The sequence below is a fragment of the Megascapheus bottae genome, chromosome 13 (genome assembly GCF_031878675.1).
Source record: "Megascapheus bottae isolate mThoBot1 chromosome 13, mThoBot2.hap1, whole genome shotgun sequence".
NCBI lineage: Eukaryota > Metazoa > Chordata > Mammalia > Rodentia > Geomyidae > Megascapheus > Megascapheus bottae.
In genome coordinates this window covers 59,291,726-59,311,857 of record NC_143521.1, presented here as the reverse complement: position 1 = coordinate 59,311,857, position 20,132 = coordinate 59,291,726, and the positions used below count along the sequence as shown (strand labels likewise).

General features: G+C 62.7%; 1 protein-coding gene across 2 annotated transcripts; it reads right to left on the bottom strand.

Moving 5' to 3' along the window:
- Positions 1–1,439: 1,439 nt before the first annotated feature.
- On the bottom strand, positions 1,440–9,374 carry Tnip2 (TNFAIP3 interacting protein 2). 2 transcript variants are annotated; one of them, XM_090344132.1, is made up of 6 exons: positions 9,326–9,374; positions 6,210–6,476; positions 4,312–4,401; positions 3,418–3,624; positions 3,197–3,316; positions 1,440–2,014 (listed from the first exon to the last, which is right to left on the bottom strand). In XM_090344132.1, exons 1-6 carry the CDS (start codon positions 9,338–9,340, stop codon positions 1,751–1,753), a joined length of 963 nt encoding a protein of 320 aa, XP_090200258.1. In that variant the 5' UTR covers positions 9,341–9,374; the 3' UTR covers positions 1,440–1,750. The 2 variants fall into 2 exon arrangements, with proteins under 2 accessions (XP_090200258.1, XP_090200257.1); XM_090344131.1 differs by lacking the exon at positions 9,326–9,374 and adding an exon at positions 8,665–8,964.
- Positions 9,375–20,132: the final 10,758 nt, after the last annotated feature.

Genomic DNA, 20,132 nt, shown 5'->3' with positions numbered 1-20,132 from the left:
TTTCAAACACTACTATTTTAGTGTTGGCTTAAGGACCATGTTTCTTATTAAAGTCCACTGAAGTCACGGTTAACACCTGGTAATTCTACAACTCCATGGAACACTCTCCAGTGTAATAAGATGCCAAGGTCAGGTGTCTGCAAATGTTTTAAAACTCCCTAGCTGGGTGCTGGCGGCTCACACCTGTAATCCCTGCTGCTCTGGAGGCGGAGGTGGCGGGAGGGGGGGGGGGGGAGTCTCACCCAGCAGGAGCTCACCCCCAATTAACCAACAATGAGCCACGTGGAGCTGTGGCTCAAGCTGTGCTGCACTAGCAATGAGCAAAAAGCCAAGCAAAGGCACAAAGCCCTAAGTTCCAGCTCTAATAAACACAGAAAAACGAGTGATAAAACTAAACCCTCTGATGCTCCCTCAGGATCATTTTCCTTGAACAACAGTATTTCTCACAGGAGCGTCTGCTGGACTCCCTCCCTCCACCCATGAGGAACAGTCATCTTTCTTCGGCTGTCGGTGTTCACGCAGCTGTCTGTTGGACTTGTAGTGTAAGTGTCTGGGTTGGGTGTTTTTCAGAGGTAGCGGACGAGTTGTGTTAGCTGGCAGGTTGCCTGCCTGGAGCTTGTTGGGCTTTGTGGGGCAGGACTGGTGCATTCTGCCCTGGGTATTGACTTTACCCCTGAGATACAGCCCGTCTGGGCCCAGGGGGAGTCTGTGGGGAGTGCCGGCCCCCCCGGACTTGTAGAGCATGGCCACCAAAATCTTGGCCCTGGTCCAGCTTCTGGCAGCCGCTTCCTCCCTGGGCTCCTCCAAGCCTCACCCAGTGCATTAACATTTTGGGGATCACCCAGCTTGGGGGGGGGCTCTCTTATTCCCTTCTCCCTGGGATGCCTCCAGCTCTCTGGTGTTCAGGTCAGGTAGAGTAGGCATGGTGGGACGCCCTCCCCGGCCCGCACATGAGACTCTTCCAGGCCATGAACTTAGCAAGATGGGGGCACAGCAGACCTGGCCCAACGTAGAGTAAGAGGAGTCCACGCAAGGCCAGTGCAGCTGAGTGCCGAGGGCTCAGCCTGCGATCCCAGCTACTCAGGAGGCTGAGGTCTCAGGATCAAGGGTCAAAGTTGGCCCAGGCAGAAAACTCCAATAAACCACTTAAAAACTGGAAGTGGCCTTGTTGCACGAGTGGTAGAGCACTAGCCTTGAGGCTCAGGGATAGTGCCCAGGCCCCCAGTTCAAGCCCCCCAACTGACAAAAGCCAGCGTGTGGAAGGCCTGGAGGCCATCGTGGGCGCCAGAGCTGCCCACGGCCCCTTCCCCTCCTGAGCCAGGGCCTCTGCCCCGCCATCTGCCAGCCTGGGACAGCCTCTCCAGGCAGGGTCCTGTCTCCTGGTCTCCTGGCCAGCTGGCCTGGGCGCTGCCCCGAGAAGGACGCCATGGCTAGGGCGAGTGCATTTATTCTCAAGATGAGGAGAAGACAAGCGCGCTGTGACAACTCCTGGCGATGAAAGCTTGGCAACTGTGTTCAGTGCAGTGGTGTGCCCGGCACGCTGGGTGCTGGCCTGCTGGTGGGAAGGGGGCTGCCGGAACCCCATGGCATGCTGCCTCTGCCTGACAGCCTGGGAGACCCGATGCGTGTGGGCAACTCCTCGGCTGCCCGCCCCCGAGGCTCCCGGTGTGACCCACAGTGAACTGTCAGGCCCCACCGCATTCTGGGGACCCCCGCATCCCCGCAGCCACCCTGGGCAGGGCCCAGCAGCTCACTGGCAGCACAGGGAAGTGTGCCTGAGCAGCTCCTCCCCCTGGTCCTCCCCAAAGAAGCGCAGGCAGCGAGGACACTGAAGGCGGCCCTGGCCTCTCCGGCCTGTGCTGGGGTCCCTGCCCTCTGCGGGGGGTTCCGGCCGCTGAGACCCAGGCCCAGGCCCCCGGCCAGCGGGTGCTGCAGACCCCAGCGCCTCGGTCTCCACGAACTTGGCGGTGTTGCTGGGAGGAGGAATCCTGCGGGGGCCTGGCTCCCGGGAGTCCTGTGGGAAAGACGGAGACGCTGCAGCCTCACTGCGTCCAGAGCCTTGGCGCCGACCGCATCCCCCAGAGCAGAGGTGGCCGAGAGCTGCACCCAGCTCCTCCCCTGCACTGCGGGCCCAGGCCTGGGCAGGAGCGCCCAGTCCTGTCCTCACAGGAGCGTGGCTGAGGCTTGTAGCACATGAGTTCCAAACACCTGTCCTGCCACCTGCAACCGCACCCCCAGACGCCCTGCAGCCGCACCCCCAGACGCCCTGCAGCTTCCACTTGTGTCTGAACTTGGTCCTTTCTGGGGGGGGGGGGGTTTGAGGCCTGCAGCACTCAGGGTGTCCCTCCTCAGGCCGGCAGACAGTGGTCAACACTGAGAGCCCACCCCCACAGGAGGGCCCCCCCCTAGTGCAGGGTGGGGGATAACCCAGGCCTGGACCTGGTTCTGGGCACTGCAGTGGCCCCTGCTAAGGGTGGGAGCAAATTCCCACGCCAGTCATGTCAGAAATGGTCCCCCGTGCTCAGAGGCCATGAAAAGGATTCTGTCCCCACCACACCTCTGGTTCCCTGCCTGGGCCAAAGGTGCTGATGAGAGAGCATCATCTGTGAGCCATGCCTCAGGCTGGTGAAGCCAGCAGAGGTGACAGCAGAGGGCCACCGGCTGCCTGGCACACTCAGCCCCTCTCACCCAGCAAGGGCCCGCCTGACGCCACCTCGGCCTGAAGCCACCCCTGGCTCCTCTGACTCCCAGAAGAACCAGGTCTGCCATCTGCTTCAGGGCTGGCACTGCCCCTGAGCGTTTTTACTCAAGGCTGGCTACCGCGGGAGCCACAGCTCCACTTCTGGCTTGCTGGTGGTTCATTGGAGATGAGCGGGTCACTGACTGCCCCGCCTGGGCTGCCTGCAGATACTCTTCAGGTCTCAGCTCCAGAGCAGTTTGAGTCACAGATGTGAGCAGGAGTTCTAACTCCGGTCCAATTCTGGTCTCTGTCACCACCAGCCCGGGGTGGGGGTGAGGAGCAGGGCAACCTGCCAGCCTCCGCCCCTCGCCACACAGCAGGGGGCTCTGCACCAGGCTGTGGCCCCCTTGGCAACCTTGCTGCCTGGAAACCAGGGTGTTGGCAGACATGCAGAGCTCACCATTCTTGCAAAGAAAATCCAAAACACTTGCGAAGGGGGAGAAGCTGCAACCTTACCTCTGTCTGAGACACCTGGTACAGCAAGGAGGAGACCTTCTCCTCCAGCTCTTGAATCCGACAGTGAGCCCGCTCCCGATCTGCCCTTTCTGACTCGAAGTCCTCCTTGTAAGCCAGGATCTGTGAGGAGAGGGCTCATGTCTGCTCTCCCAAGGGGAGAGGCCTGGCCTGGCCCAGCCCCCTGCCCTGGCGCCCGAGGCCCCAGCCCTGCCCTGCTGCACCTGCTGCTCCAGCATCTGCACGCGCTCCAGGGCGGCGGCCCGCTCCTGCTGCAGGTGGCTGCAGGCCTTCCCCGTCTCCGCCAGCTGCGTGTTGAGACGGGAGATCTCCTTCCTCAGCAGGCCGGGCCCAGGGGGCGCCTGCAGCCCCCTCACATACTCGTCCCGGCTGGCATCGTAGCGCTGCCACTTTGCATTGAGATCTTCCACCTGAGGGGCCCACAGACAGGAAGCTCCTGGCAGACTCGCTCTGGCGTCAGGACATGTGGCCAGACGCAGCGCAGTCTACCGTGGAGCTGCTCACGGCAGCACCTGACATGGCAGCTGTGCCCGCCAGAGACACCACACAGCCGCGCTGCCGGCTCGCGCTGAGGTAGACTCTGTGCTACTCTCCTGTTTCAAAAGTGTCCAAGCCAGTGGGTGCCGCTGGCTCACACCTGTCACCTAGCCGCTCAGGAGGCTGCAACCCAAGGATTGTGGTTTGAAGCCAGCCTGGACGGGAAAGTCTGTGAGACTCTTAAGTACAAATAACCAGTGGAGCTGTGGCTCACGTGGTAGAATGCTAGCACAAGACTTCAAGGATAGTGCCCAGGTCTGAGTTGAGTTCAAGACCCAAAACCAGCACAGTGACCCAGGTCTGAGGTCCACACCTGTAACATCCCAGCCAGGCGGGAGGTGGAGTGGGAGGATTGATTGACAGGCAAAAGCACAAGGCCATACAGCAAAAAGGGCTGAGAAAGTGGCTCAAGTGACGGATCACCTGCCTGGGAGTATAAAGCCCTGAGTTCAAACCCCAGTCAGCCCTCCACCTCCCACACAAAACGCAGGGGAGGAAAGGCCACTGAACGGCCCGGCAGCGTGCAGGTCCCTCTCGAGTGGAAACTTGAAGATACTCACGTGAATCACCTTCTGCTTCAACAGCCGGTTTTCTTCCTGTAACTTGTCAATGACAGACTGTCTGGAGGTGTCCTCACCTGCACACTCCGGCTACATCCGGAAGGACAGAGGGAAGCCGTGTCACCACCTGAGATAGGCACGTGTGTGCAGCAAGACGAGAGGACCACTGCCTCAGTCACGCAGGGAGGGGCCCACTCCCGAGAGAAGCCACCCAGAAATGAAGAAGCCGCCGCGGCCTGGGCCAGGCCCAAGCCCGTCTCCTCCCCGCTATGGTGCCAGGCCTCTGGGCCTCACTGTCTACCAGGCTGCCTTCATGGGTGCCGGGGCACGTAGGGAAATATCCCGACACGGAGAAGAAATGACGCAGCCAGGCAGAGGAAGCTAATTCTATGTCTCCCCGCCCGCTGCCCTGGCCGGCCTGGCTGTTTCTCCTCCTGGGCCCTGTTGGGCAATCGGCTGCCTGGAGCTCAACCCCAAAGCTGTGCCTCATGCAGGCTGGGGACTGAGTCACAGAGCAGCGTGACAGTGGCCCAGACCTGTGGGAAGAATCATCCCACACCGGTGTGTAGCCCAGAAGTAACGCGTGTGCTTGGCTGCCAAGAGGCTGTGTGTCAGCCACACGCCTCGAGAATTCCCCTACAACGACAGGAAGTGCAGGAAGCTCCTGGTGACTCAGCTGAGCCCCGGCTGAGAAATGACACCAACCCTGGCTGTGCCCGCCTCTGGCTGACCACTGTATGGCTACCTCCAAACCCCCAGGGGAAGTGAGAGTGACAGGCTGGAACAGACCCCACGGAGGTGAGAGGTGCTCGGCCTTACTGAGGCCGTCGGTGCCATCTGCACGGGCCTGAGTGGGTAGAAGCCTTGAGAATGGCCTGCAGGGACCTGCGCTCCTCTTCCTGTTTCCACACCCTCTGCTGGGGGCGGGGCAGTGCCGTGCCTGCAGAGCCCGCTGTCTTCCTGACCAGAGCCCTGCACGGAGGGAGGCCTCACAGATGGTGAAACCCAGACCCTCCCATCCTCGGCCCAGCAGGGCCTGACCTAGGGGCACACTGTCCTTCTCAGGCCCGGGTGCTGTCCACCCCAGCTCCTGGCTGCTGCTTTGCATGTCTACTGCTCCCCCCACTTTCATGGTGTTGTGTGTGGATGTGGATGGGCTGCTGCTGCTGCTTTTATGCTGGAACTGAGGCTTGAACTTGGCCTTGCACTCTCACTCAGCTTTTTCACTCAAGGTCAGTGCTCTACCACTCAAACTACACCTCCATTTCCAGCTTTTTGCTGGGTAATTGGCTATCCACATGGACCTTCCTGCCCAGGTTAGCTCCAGATCTCAGCCTTCTCAGTAGCCAGGTTTCTAGATATGAGCCACTGGCCCTGGCTGGGCCACTAATTTGTGTGTGTAGGTACATGTGTATGTGTGTGCACACTCGTCCTGGGCTTGAACTCTGGGGTCTGGTGCTGTCCCTGAGCTTTTGTGTTCAAGGCCAGAGCTCTAGCACCTGAGCTGCAGCTCCATTTTGCCCTCTTGGTGATTAACTGGAGATAAGCATTTCGGAGGCTTTCCTGCCTGGGCTGGCTTCAAACCTTGATCCTCAGATCACAGCCTGAGTGGCTGTGATGACAGCGTGAACCACTGGCACCTGGTTTGCAGTCACAGAGACACAGAGCTGCTCCAGAGATGACACCGACTAGCTTGTGGCCTGCCAGGCTGCTGCCTCCTCAGCAGGTCCGGCTGGGCCTGGCTGGCCCCGACCACTGACGTGGGGCACACGGAGCCCACAGGACACAGGCGGCCTTGGGCTTCCCCATGTCTCCCCTCCCTGAGGTCAGGGAGCCCTCACAATGCTGTGTGGGGCCCTCCTCGCCCACCAGTGCTCCCCCTGGCTCTGCAGGCCTACCTCCCCCTGGGAGGGCTGCTGCTCGTCCAGACGTGCCGCCAGGTGCTGGCACATGTGGGTGGTGGCAGCCAGTGTCCGGCGCAGCTGGTGGGTCTCGGCAGCCAGGGAGTGGCACAGGACACGGCTGGTGGCCTGAGCCCGTTCCTTCTTCTCCAAGCTCGTCCGCAGCAGGACCGCTTCCCTGGCCCCCGCGTGCTGAGGCTGGCTCAGCAGCCGCTGCACCTCCTGCTCCCTCTCTTCCAGTCGCTCAGTCAGTCTCTCAATTTCCTAAGAGATTGAAAAGCACAGCTTAACCAGACATGGCAGATCACATCCGAAAGCTCAGCACTTGGAAGTGAGTAGTTTAAAAAAATAAAACATAGCTGGGTACAAGGGCTTATGTCTGTAATCCCCGCCACTTAGGTGTAGAGATGACAAGGATTATGGTTCAAGGCAAAAAGGAGCAAGACCGGGGCCGGGAGTGTGGCCTAGTGGTAGAGTGCTTGCCTAACGTGCACGAAGACCCAAGTTCAATTCCTCGGTACCACATACATAGGGGGGAAAAAAAAGAAATGGTGCTGTGGCTCAAGTGGTAGAGCTCTAGCCTTGAGAAAACCCAATGACAGAGCTCAGGCCCTGAGACTAAACCCAGGACAGGGAAAAAAAAAAAAAAGCCAAACTCATTTCAACAAATAAAGTAGGCACCATGATACAGATCTGTCATTCTAACTGCACTGGAGGCATGGGAGGGTCTAGATCCGAGGCCAGCCGGGGCCAGCATGTGAGATCATGACTGAAAACCTAAAGTCAGGGCATGGTGTGGCTTGCCCTTGAAAATCTACTACCTGGGAGCCAAAGATCAGGATGGTTCAAGGTCAGGCCAGACAAATCAGTGTGATTCCCATCTTTTAAAATGTTTTAAAAATAAATAACAGCACAGTTTGCTTGGTTATAGAAGTGCACTAGAAACAAACCAGGACGGCCTGCCGGATCTGGCAAGGCTCTGTCCTCACTAGACCGCACACAGGAAGACGGGCTCCCGCCAATAATTAACCTTGTGGTCCTTCAGGTTTTTATAATGTTCTGCTCCGAAACTTCATCTAAAATTCTGTTTTCAGGCTGGGTGCCCATGGTTCCTGCCTCTAATCACAGGTACTCAGGAGGCTGAGATCTGAGGGCTGAGGAAAGCCCTGAAACTGTATCTCCAAGAAATCAACAAAAAACTGAGAGTGGGGCCGGCCTTGCGCAAAACAAGCTGAAGGATAGCACATGAGCCCTGAGTTCAAGCCCTAGGACCAGCACCAAAAGTGGAAAAGCTGAGACGTATGTACTGTTTGCAGGGCCATGCTGTCATTTACTGCACGGAAGGATTACATGTGATTCAACAGTGTCTGTTCTACGGGACATAGGGAAGGACCAGATGGGCTCCAGGCTGATGGGGCCTTGGGCTGAAGGAATCCAGATGCCACTGAGGAAGCAGCTGTCTTCTCAGCACACCCTCTCCACCACAGAAGGTGCCCACCACTGCAGGGTGTGCCTACAGGGCGCTTTGACAGCTAACTCCTTGTCTGGACAGCTTGATGCCACCCTTGATGCCACCCCTAGAGCTGGTCTCCACTGGAGTTCTGCCAGATCAAAGGTCCAAGGCAATCACTTATGGCTACCCAAATGCCATGCAGATGTGGTTACTGGAAGGGATCCTCTAGTTCCCCCTGCATCTGCACTGCCTCTGTGGCTCCTGTGCTAGGGCAGTTATGACAAGGAGGCTAACGGGTCACTAGTGGGTGCTGCCTTCCTCTTCACTACCTGCAGGGCCAGGGGGTACTGGCAGACATATTCCCATGGGAGGGCAGCAGGTACCCAGAACGCGCATACTGTGGTCACAGCCTCAGGACGTGAACACCCACAACCAACACAACGCTGCAGACACTCTTAAATATGCAGTATTGGGGACCTGGAGTGTGGCCTAGTGGTAGAGTGCTTGCCTAGCGTGCACTCACTACCACATACACAGAAAAAGCTGGAAGTGGTGCTGTGGCTCAAGTGGCAGAGCTCTAGCTCTGAGAAAGCCCAAGGACAGGGCCCAGGCTCTGAGTTCAAGGCCCAGGACTGGCTTAAGAAAAAAACAAAAAATGCAATGCCTGGGGCTGGGAGTGTGTGGTGGAGTGCTCGCCTAGCATGTGTGAAGCCCCAGGTTCGATTCCTCAGTATCACATATACAGAAAAAGCCAGAAGTGGTGCTGTGGCTCAAGTGGCTCAGAGACCGGGACGGAGCCCAGACCTGAGTTCAAACCCCAGGACTCGCACAAGCCACCCTCAGGCGCCCCAGAGCCCCGCCCCGGTCTGCCCCGCCCCCTCCAGGCCCCGCCCACTCTCCGTCCCCTCCGCGGGCCACGCCCCTTCTGGGCCCCGCCCAGCCCCCGCCCCCTCCGCTGCCCCCAGGCCCCGCCCCCGCCCGGAAGGCCCCGCCCCGCACCTGGCGCAGCCCGGCCTCGCGGGCCCCGCCCTCCCGCCGCCGCAGCTGTTCCCGGAAGCGCGCCACCTGCTCCAGCAGCGCGTCCACCAGCGACGGCGCCGCGTGTCCTTCCAGCGCCGCCAGGCGGGCGCGGAGGCGCGCGATGAGGGCGTCGCGGGCGGCCAGCTGGTCCTGCAGCCGCCGCAGCTGCTGGCCGGCCTCGTGGTACAGGCCGCAGAGCGTGGCGGCCGCGCGCGGGGCCCCGTCCCGGGACATGGCGGCGGGGCCGGGCGGCGGCCGGCGGCCCTTCCCGGGCTCTTCCCGGCCGGCCGGTGGCCACGCCCGCGGGCCCCGCCTCCCGCGCGCCGCCTGCCCTGGCGCCGCCCCCGGCGCCGCTCCGCCGCCGCGGTTCCCGTCCCCCCTCCCCGCGCGGACCCGGTCCCCGGGCGGCCGGGCGCGGCGAGTGGCCGCGGAGTGACCGGAGGGTGAGGCGGCCTCCGGGAGCGGCGGGGCGCAGCCCGGCCTGCGCCAGCAGCGCCCCAGCGGAGGCCCCGCTCGTCCCTGCGGGCGAGTCAGGGCGGCGCCCCGCGGCCTCTCCACGCCCCGTCCGCCCCACACGCGGGGCCTGGGGTCCCCGAGCCCCTCGGCCCCGGCCCAAGGCTAGACTTGTCTGAGCACTGACCCAGTCCCTCTCCATCTTCTGAAGACGTCTGAGTTCTAGCCCTAGGACTGGCAGAAAGAGAGAGATGGGAGGGGGGAGAAGCGGGCGATGGACTTGGCTGCTTGACTGGGTTTGAACCGTGATCCCTTAGATCCGAGCCTCCTGAGCAGCTAGGATTATAGGTATGAGCCACCACCCCTGGCACGCGCAGGGTGGGCCTTCGGGGAGTACCCAAGGCATGGCCTGAAAGAGTGGAACGGGACGGGGGACAGTCCTCTGTTGGTCCAGGCTGCACACGTGACTGAAAGTCTGCTGGGACCCGTGGAGGTGTTTGAGGGGGTGTCCTGGCGTCCCTCAAAGAGCCCGCTGGCACACCTGCTCCCCACATGCTCCCATCGTTGGTCTTGGAGGGCATGAGTCCAAGGGCCACCTGTACCTTAGGGTGGCTGGGGACAAGGCTGGCTGGTCCTGGCACTGGGCTGGGGGGAGGTACCCCCTGCTGGTGTGACGTGGAGCTTGATGTCGCTGAGGGCTGGCTTCTCCTCCCAGATCCTGGTGCTCTGGAGGTGGCAGGCTGGTGGGGCAGGAGTTGCCTGGACGAGGGGTTGCAGGGTGAACCTCAGAGCAAACAAACACTGCCTCCTCCACACCTGGAGGATGGGAAGTGCCACCCAGAATAGAACGGGCTGCTTTCGAGTTCCAAATCGGGCTCCGTGGGCTGAGAGCTGGCGTGTTTGGATCCAAAAATAGAAACCCAGTGTGTGCGTGGGCCGCCCTCCACTCACAGGGCGGGGTCCCCCAGCAGCTTCTTAGCGATGCCTGCTGAACGGCCCAAACGACCTCCCAGAGGGCAATGCCCGCAGCCAGGTTGAGCTGGGGGACCAGGCAAGGCAAGCAAGCCCAGATGCACTAAGGGAAGGAGGCTTGGGGGTGTCAGCTGGCCTTGGAGTGTGGCTAAGCTCTGGCCCAGTCCCTTCCCCACCTTTTGGCTGTGGCGCTCCAGCTAGCACAGTCTTCCCGTCACAGGGGCCAGCTTGCTCCCGCCATCCCCAGAGAGCCTATTCCAGCTTTCCAATCTCAGGCTGGCCAGGAAGCTATGGCCTAGCAAGTGAGGCTACAGGTTCATCAGCCAGGGCCACTTCCCGAGGCCAGGCAGCCAGCAGGGCCCTGCCTGTGTGCAGGAGATGGGGCCCTAGCTGATGCGGGTGAGGGGGTACGGGGGGGGGCATGCTCAGCTGGCTCTCCCAGGAGCCTGCAGCAGGGCTGGAGCCCACAGGGCGAGGCCAGCCTCCTCGGGGGGTGGTTTGATGGGTGTGGACCCAGGGGGTGCTGGCCTCATTCCCCACCCCTAGCTCAGCGCGCAGGTGCTCACGATTCCTCCTCCGGGCCCTGCACCCACACCGCTGCTCTGTCCATGAGGGAAGGCACTCCGCACGCCGTGGAGGGCCCGGGCGGCCGTGGTGACGCGCCCGCCCGAGCTCCACCCAGCTTCTTGCTCGCAGTGGGAGCTCAGTCTCTCGACTTTCCTCTGGCTCGCTGGAGATGAGTCTTGCTGGCTCGTCTGCCCACGCGGCCCCGATCGTCCTAGTCCCCGCCTGCGAGGACGGGGTTTGGGGCCTCCTGCCCTCAGCTGGACGCTTGTTCAACCGAGCAGGCACCGAGGAGGCACGCTCTTGGATGAGGTGAGAACCTGCTAGGCGCCTCGGGGTGTCATTCACTCGCGCTTACCTGCGTGGGCACCCGAGTGCCAGGAGCTTCCTGCGCCTGGGCGCGCCAGCCTTCCTCCCCCTCCCGGGGAAGTCCGGCCTTCCCCGGCCAACCTGCGAGAACCGCGAGCTCGCGGGGCGCGGCGGGGCGGGGCGGGTGACTCATCCAGGGAGCCGGGGCTGGAAGGGGCCCGGCGGGGTCAGGGGAGGCCGTGGCCAGAGAGGGAGAGGGAGCGGGGTGGGAAGGGAAAGGGCCAGTGTGGGGGCGTGGCGGGCTCCGCGGGGGCGGGGCGGCAGGAAGGGGCGGGGCTGACAGGGAGGAGCCGGCGTGGGCGGAGGGGCGGGGCCGGCGTGGGCGGAGGAGCGTGGCCGCTCGGTGAGGTCCAGGAGGGCGCAGGAGGTGGTGGAAAGGGCGTGGTCTCACGGGGGCGGGGCCCGCGCCGTATGGGCGGGGCCGGGTGCGGTAAAGGGGCGTGGCACGGGCTGGGCCGGCACGGGGGAGGGGCGGGCCCCTGGCCTGTGGGCGGGGCCAGGGGCCGCGGGGGCGGTGCGGTGCGAAGGGGCGTGGTCTCACGAGAGCGAGGCCCGCGCCGTGTGGGCGGGGCCTGGCACGTGGCGTTCGTGACCGGGGCTGGGCCGGCACGGGGCAGGGGGCGGGCCCCTGCCGTGTGGGCGGGGCCAGGCTCCGCGGGGCGTAAGAAGGGGCGTGGTTTCACGGGGGCCTGGCCCGCGCCGTGTGGGCGGGGCCGGGCGCGGGGAAAGGAGCGGGGCCGGGGAGCCGGTCCCCGAGCCGCAGCGGAGGCGGCCAGGGCTGGCGTCTGGACCCGGAGCTCCCTGCGGGACGCGGGACCCGCTGCGCGGCGAACGTGCGCAGGTAGGCACCGTCCCGGCTCTCGGGCGGGACGCGGCCGTGCGCGGCTCCCTCGCGAGCCCCGGCCAGGCGGGGTCTCCCGCTGGGGCCCGCCCTCTCCCCCGACCTCCGCACCGCGCGGGGCTGTGAGGAAAGCCACCTGCGGTGCTGATTCACTCACCCCGCGTGTGGGGGGGACGCCGGGCCGGGGCGGGCGGTGTGCGGCGCCTGGAGGCCCGAGGGCAGAGCTCAGGGCCGCTGCCTGCCGCCACCTCGCGCGCCGGCGCCCAGCCTGGCACCGCGGGAGGCTCTCCTGGATGGGGGCCTGCAGGGGCTCGGAAGCGGCCGCGCGGCGGGCGGGGCGGAGCGAGCCGCAGGGCCACGTCCTGGGCTGGCCGGCCCGCCGCCGGCTCCGTCCTCGGGCTCAGGCTCGCCGCCGCCCGAGCCTTCACGCAGCGGTGACGTGGGCGTCCCGGGCGGGCGGAGTCCGGCTGGCGGGCAGGACCGGGCGCGGGGTCGTCTTCCTGGACTAGCTCCTCCTGCCCTGTGGCCTGGACGGCCCGGGACGGACCAGCGCCGACAGGTGGGTCCATCCTCATGGATGGGGGCCGCCCCAGACTCCCCCGTCAAGGAAGGGCCCCAGGGCTGGCCTGGGAAGGCGGGGAGGCGCGGGAGGTGTATTCCAGGCCCGCCTGAGGAAGTGGGGTGCTGAGTCAACCCCACACATCCGACACCCCCACACCGAGGCTCACACACTTGTAGGTCCAGACGGTTGAAACGGCCAGCCGTGGTTACAACTGGGACCAAAGGAAGAACATAGCCTAGGCTGGGGTCCCGGGGTCAGATGTGGTGGCCACCACCTCCTAGCTGCGTGACCCTGGCCGGAGTCTCCCCCTCCCGGCAGCCTGGGAGCCTGAGGTGAGAGAGGAGTGAGCTGCCTTCTTCTTGGCATGGGCACTGCTTCGAGGGGTGCTGGTCGCATGGACCGCAGCCACTCGGGCTTCGGGGGTGCTGTTCTGGTCCTCAGGAGGGCTGAGTGTCCTGGGCAGACAAAGTCTGCTGGGCTGCCTCTGCTTGGGGTTGTGGTGGGGGCAGGGCCAGACCCGGAGAGGCCAGGGGCAAAGGGCAGTTGTCCAAGTTCCTGCCAAAATTGGTCTCCTGGGCAAAGGCCTGTGCCCATCAAGAGCAGCTGGGATTCCCTGAGACTTTTCTCAAAGGCATCCGAGGACGCCAAAGGGCAGTGACGGAGGCGGCCCCTGCTCTCCTCACTGCGTAGCTGGCTGGTGGCCCTGGGCATGTGCAGAGATGGCTCTTTTATAACCCAGGTGGTTTGACTGGCATCAGGGCAAAGCGACAGGGGGTGGGTTGCCTAGGAGATTGGGAAAGTGCCCTCTGCACCGGGCACGGTGCCTCACGCCTGTCATCCTAGCTACTGAGGAGACTGAGGTGTGGGATCCTGGTTCAAAGCCAGCCCAGGCAGGAAAGTCCTGAGACTCTCCAATATATTACTCAGAAAAAGCCAGAAGTGGTGCTGTGGCTCAAATGGTAGAGTGCTAGCCTTGAGTACAAAGAGGCTCAAGGACACTGCTCTTACCCTGAGTTCAAGTCCCTGCACTGGCAAAAAAAAAAAAAAAAGAAAGGTGTACTTTGCAGTCAGAAGTAATCTGTGAGAGGGGCTGATGGCCACGAGGTAGAGACAAGCTGAGCCAAAGGCTGGCAGGGAAGAATGGCCATCCGGTGACCAGCGTGGCCTATGTGCCAGGTGTGGTAAAGGCACAGAGGGGCTCGGGTCCCGAGGAAAGGGGCCCTTCAGTTCCTGGCGACTCTCCTGAGGATGTGGCCTCCTCACAGGTCCTTCTCGGCCCTATCTGAGTATCCAGGGGCTCACCTTCCCCTTCCTTTTCACTTCATTGCTCATGCCCAGAGGGCAGATGGGATGAAGCCCCAAGCAACGCCTCCCTCCTGGTGCTGGATGCTCACCTCCGGTTAGCGATGTCCTGACACTCGTGAGCCAGGGATCGCAGGCCCCAGGCCGGGGACCAGGAAGCCCAAGGACAATATGCATGACACAGAAGGACAGCCAGGGCCAGCAGGGATTCGGGGTGAGGGCAGTGGGGTATCTGCTCTCCCTTCCCACCTCTTTCCTTCTCCCCAGGCACTGTGACCCCACCCCTGTCTCATTGCCCTGCAGCCCACATGGGTGATCACGGCGGGTTCTAGGCATACCCGACTGACCCCTGCCAATTGGCCTCTGGGAGAAGCGTGGGGTGGGCACCTGAGACACTGGCTAGGAGGTCAGCGGGCTCCAAGGGGCCAGTAGAGGACCCTGTGGCCTCCCTGCTCCCATCCCCTCTGGCCAGACTCTAATTCCAAGAAGTGTCCTCTGCTTCCTGTGAATCAGATGTTTACTATGTACCTGCTGAGCCTGGGTGGGGCCGCCGGGTGCAAGCCTGCCTGCCCCAGGCTCTGGCTGGGGCCTGGGGATTCTGCCTGCTTGGGCCTGCAGAAGAAGCCAGGTCCTTGGCCTGGGGTTCAGGCCAGGTGGGCTGTATTCATGCTATGACCTGTGGTGGGGTCTGCTCTCATTACTAGCCAGCGTGGACAGGCTTTGTGGCCCAGGCTTTCCAGAGGGAGCTGCCTGTACTCCAGGACTCCAGCAGCTGGTGTCTCTGAGGAGCCAGAGGGGAGCTGCCTGTCCCAGCTGCGGCGCCCTCATTGTAAGATGGAATTGGATCTGCTCCGGGTTAATGGCAATGTCAAGTGTCAAAAAGCCCTGGTTGTGGGCATCCCGGCCTTGCAGGGCCTCTCAAGGCTGTGACCTCAGGACCTAGCCCTGGATGCCCCCCCTGCCCCCCGCCCCTGGCCCTGCATGGTCAGTGGCTCCATATTTCAGAGTTTCTCTCTCCAATGTTGTAACTCATTGTGTCACCACTGTGGAGGTGTCGAGATGCCACTGCCCCCACAGCCCTTGAGTCAGGTATGGGCTGCCACCAAGGTGAGAGGAGGACAAAGCTTCCTCCCTCTCCTACTCCTCTCTTCCCTTCCCCTCTCCTTCCCACTCTCCTCTCCCCACTTCCCTCCCCTCCCCCACTCAGGTCCTGGAGCCCCAAGTGGGCCCTGGCTTTGCCTCCCTGTGGGCAGTGTCCACAGTGCCCTTGGGGCCTGACCAGGGTTTGATTGCTCACCTTTGCTTCTGCCTATGGGACAGTGGTGGACCTCTCTTCATAAACCCATACATGCTGGAGCTGTGTGCCGGGCCCAGAACCAGGCCTTGGCTGCAGGAGAGGCCAGGCCACAGGTCACAGAGCGATTTTTACAATAGACAAAAGCGGCCACCCCCTTAGAGTTCTGGGGGCCCCCTTGGGCCACTCCTGACCCCCTCCTCTCCTGGCCGTGTCTCCACGAAGCCCTGGCTGGCTTGCTCCTTGATATACACACAGACCTCTGGGCTCAGGATGCAGAGGCCCTTGTGTGGGTACCCACCTGGCAGTGCCAGAGGCCATGCACTGGGTGGGAGGGCCAGGCCATTCCTACAAGCTGAAAGGGCCTTCCTGGCAGACACTGCCCGGCACTTTGATGTTGGCACACTGCACTCTCAGTATCGTCCTGGAAGCTGCCTGCCAGGCTGGCGAGCCTCCAGCCATGGGATAGCAGTTGTCAAGCTGGAGTCTCGTGTGGAGTCGTCCCCCCCTCACAACCCTGTCGGGGGCCGAGTCACGCCGTGTCTAACCACTTTCTGCTGAGACAAGGTAGGCACACCAGGCAGGGCCAAGTCTTGATTACGATTGGTTACAGATGTGTTATTGTTGATCCCTCTCTGCTGGGACCTGGAGTGAGGGGATATCAGCTGGAGGGACTTCCTCAGGAGGGGGTTTTTGGAGAGAGATTTTCCTGCCTTGATGAAGCTGCGTGGCGTCTCTGTTCGTGCTCCGGGGAAGGAAGGCTGAGTGCGGGAGGACAGTGGGCCGCTCCTCTCGTGGCTCGGCCTGGTCGGGGCGTGCTTTTCCCCATCCCTCCTGCTAGTCGAGAGGGACCGGGGACGAAGGACCCCGACACAACCCATCTACCAGGGTGGCTGCCCCCCCTGGGCCTGCAGGGGTGCAGTGACACAGATGGGGATTCTCTTCTGGTGGGAGGAAGAACTGCTGAGCACTTAGGTGTCTATGTGGCCACACCCTAAAGGGAAGGTGGTGGCTCTTTGCAGAAGATGTGTGTTACCTGGAATGCTAGCTACTCAGGAGGCTGAGACCTGAGGATCAAGGTTCAAAGCCAGCCTGGGTGCATAAACTTCATGAGACTTTTTTTTTTTTTTTGCCAGTCCTGGGCTTGAGCTCAGGGCCTGAGCACTGTCCTTGGACTTTCTCAAGGCTAGAGCTCTACCACTTGAGCCTCAGCACCATTTCTGGCTTTTTTTCTATGTATGTCGTACTGAGGAATTGAACCCGGGTCTTCATGCATGCTAGGCAAGCACTTTAACCACTAGGCCAAACTCCCGGCCCCACTTCATGAGACTTTTATCTCCAGTTAACCACCAGCAAACCACAAGTGGCACTGTGGCTCAAGTGGTGGAGTGCTAGCCTTGAGCTGAGGAACGCAGGACAATGCCCAGGCCCAGAGTTCAAGCACACAACCGACCCAAAAAAAAAAAAAAAAGAAGAAGAAAAAGACAAAGAAAAAGAGAGTGTGTTAGTTGGCCATGGCTCACGCCTGTAACCCTATCAGAAGCCTGAGAGCTGAGGCTCTCCATTCAAAGCCAGCCCAGGCAGGAAAGCCCTGGAGACTCTTACCCTCCAATTATCTGCCAAAAGCCTGAGGTGGAACTATAGCTCAAAGTGGTAGAATGCTAACCTTGCGCTCTAAAACTCAAGGACGGCACCCAGACCCAGGACTGGCACATGTGTGCGTGCACACACACACGCACAGACACACACGCACGCACACACACACAGATGTGTGGTGGACCTGGATTCCTGGCTTCTCCCAGCCACCTGCCACAGGATGCTCCTGGCTACTACGGCTTGAGTGCCCAGGAGCCGGCATCTGAGGCAGCCCCGGTGGGGGTGGGGTTGGGGTTCTGGGAGAGCTGGCGGGGGGGGGGGGGGGGGGCTCTTGTGGACGAGAGGGGAGGAAGCTGCCTGCACAGGACCAGGTGCCCTGCAGGGGAGGCAGCCAGGGCCCCTCCGGGAGCTCTTCTGGCCTAGCCCGGCTGCTTCCTCCCCTCCTATTCAAGGCCAGGAAGGGAAGCCCCTTTCTGGAGGAGCTCAGCGCCCAGCTCCTCGTAGATAGGAGGCACCTGAGCCTGGCTCTGGCCGTGACCAGTGGCAGTCAGCCAGGCGGGAGGACTGGACAGAGCCCCTCAGGGGAGGCAGTAATGCGCCTCTGTTGCCACCTCTGAAGCCAGGGGGGTGCCGGAGCCCAGTAGGCTCCACTAGGCCATGCTGGGCAGGACAGGACAGCGGTCCAGCGTCATAGGCATGTCAGGGCGCTCTCCATACAGAGCAGGGCACGTGAGGGGTGCTCAGCATTTGTGTCAGGGCACAGGAGGGTCAGCACATGTGTGTACTGTACGTGGGGGTGCTCCACCTGCGTGGGGATCACGTGGGGTGCTCCTCCACCTATGTGGTGGTCACGTGGGGTGCTCCTCCTCCTGTGTGGGGATCATGTGGGGTGCTCCGCCTGTGTGGTGATCACGTGGGGTGTTCCTCCGCCTGTGTGGGGGTCACGTGGGGTGCTCCTCCGCCTGTGTGGTGATCACGTGGGGTGCTCCTCCACCTGTGTGGGGGTCACGTGGGGTGCTCCTCCACCTGTGTGGGGATCACGTGGGGTGCTCCTCCACCTGTGTGGGGATCACGTGGGGTGCTCCTCCTCCTGTGTGGGGATCATGTGGGGTGCTCCGCCTGTGTGGGGGTCACGTGGGGTGCTCCTCCGCCTGTGTGGGGATCACGTGGGGTGCTCCTCCTCCTGTGTGGGGATCACGTGGGGTGCTCCTCCTCCTGTGTGGGGATCACGTGGGGTGCTCCTCCACCTGTGTGGGGATCACGTGGGGTGCTCCTCCACCTGTGTGGTGATCACGTGGGGTGCTCCTCCACCTGCGTGGGGATCACGTGGGGTGCTCCTCCACCTATGTGGTGGTCACGTGGGGTGCTCCTCCTCCTGTGTGGGGATCACGTGGGGTGCTCCTCCGCCTGTGTGGTGATCACGTGGGGTGCTCCTCCACCTGTGTGGGGATCACGTGGGATGCTCCTCCTCCTGTGTGGGGATCACGTGGGGTGCTCCTCCACCTGTGTGGGGATCACGTGGGGTGCTCCTCCACCTGTGTGGGGATCACGTGGGATGCTCCTCCTCCTGTGTGGGGATCACGTGGGGTGCTCCTCCACCTGTGTGGGGATCACGTGGGGTGCTCCTCCACCTGTGTGGGGATCACGTGGGGTGCTCCTCCTCCTGTGTGGGGATCACGTGGGGTGCTCCTCCACCTGTGTGGGGATCACGTGGGGTGCTCCTCCACCTGTGTGGGGATCACGTGGGGTGCTCCTCCACCTGTGTGGGGATCACGTGGGGTGCTCCTCCACCTGTGTGGGGATCACGTGGGGTGCTCCTCCACCTGCGTGGGGATCACGTGGGGTGCTCCTCCACCTATGTGGTGGTCACGTGGGGTGCTCCTCCTCCTGTGTGGGGATCATGTGGGGTGCTCCGCCTGTGTGGTGATCACGTGGGGTGTTCCTCCGCCTGTGTGGGGGTCACGTGGGGTGCTCCTCCGCCTGTGTGGTGATCACGTGGGGTGCTCCTCCACCTGTGTGGGGGTCACGTGGGGTGCTCCTCCACCTGTGTGGGGATCACGTGGGGTGCTCCTCCACCTGTGTGGGGATCACGTGGGGTGCTCCTCCTCCTGTGTGGGGATCATGTGGGGTGCTCCGCCTGTGTGGGGGTCACGTGGGGTGCTCCTCCGCCTGTGTGGGGATCACGTGGGGTGCTCCTCCTCCTGTGTGGGGATCACGTGGGGTGCTCCTCCACCTATGTGGTGGTCACGTGGGGTGCTCCTCCTCCTGTGTGGGGATCATGTGGGGTGCTCCTCCACCTGTGTGGGGATCACGTGGGGTGCTCCTCCGCCTGTGTGGGGATCACGTGGGGTGCTCCTCCGCCTGTGTGGGGATCACGTGGGGTGCTCCTCCGCCTGTGTGGTGATCACGTGGGGTGCTCCTCCACCTGTGTGGGGATCACGTGGGATGCTCCTCCTCCTGTGTGGGGATCACGTGGGGTGCTCCTCCACCTGTGTGGGGATCACGTGGGGTGCTCCTCCACCTGTGTGGGGATCACGTGGGGTGCTCCTCCTCCTGTGTGGGGATCACGTGGGGTGCTCCTCCACCTGTGTGGGGATCACGTGGGGTGCTCCTCCACCTGTGTGGGGATCACGTGGGGTGCTCCTCCACCTGTGTGGGGATCACGTGGGGTGCTCCTCCACCTGTGTGGGGATCACGTGGGGTGCTCCTCCACCTGCGTGGGGATCACGTGGGGTGCTCCTCCACCTATGTGGTGGTCACGTGGGGTGCTCCTCCTCCTGTGTGGGGATCACGTGGGGTGCTCCTCCGCCTGTGTGGTGATCACGTGGGGTGCTCCTCCACCTGTGTGGGGATCACGTGGGATGCTCCTCCTCCTGTGTGGGGATCACGTGGGGTGCTCCTCCACCTGTGTGTGGATCACGTGGGGTGCTCCTCCACCTGTGTGGGGATCACGTGGGGTGCTCCTCCTCCTGTGTGGGGATCACGTGGGGTGCTCCTCCACCTGTGTGGGGATCACGTGGGGTGCTCCTCCACCTGTGTGGGGATCACGTGGGGTGCTCCTCCACCTGTGTGGGGATCACGTGGGGTGCTCCTCCACCTGTGTGGGGATCACGTGGGGTGCTCCTCCACCTGTGTGGGGATCACGTGGGGTGCTCCTCCACCTGTGTGGGGATCACGTGGGGTGCTCCTCCACCTGTGTGGGGATCACGTGGGATGCTCCTCCTCCTGTGTGGGGATCACGTGGGGTGCTCCTCCACCTGTGTGGGGATCACGTGGGGTGCTCCTCCTCCTGTGTGGGGATCACGTGGGGTGCTCCTCCACCTGTGTGGGGATCACGTGGGGTGCTCCTCCACCTGTGTGGTGATCACGTGGGATGCTCATCCGCCTGTGTGGGGATCACGTGGGGTGCTCCTCCACCTGTGTGGTGATCATGTGGGGTGCTCCACCTGTGTGGTGATCACGTGGGGTGCTCCTCCGCCTGTGTGGGGATCACG

Coding starts and splice junctions, on each gene's coding strand:
- Tnip2 (XM_090344131.1), bottom strand. CDS start 8,919: ATGTCCCGGGACGGGGCCCCGCGCGCGGCCGCCACGCTCTGCGGCCTG. Junction 3,317..3,417: donor TGCAGATGCTGGAGCAGCAG/GTGCAGCAGGGC, acceptor CTCTCCTCACAG/ATCCTGGCTTACAAGGAGGA. Junction 2,015..3,196: donor ACCAGGTGTCTCAGACAGAG/GTAAGGTTGCAG, acceptor TCTTTCCCACAG/GACTCCCGGGAGCCAGGCCC.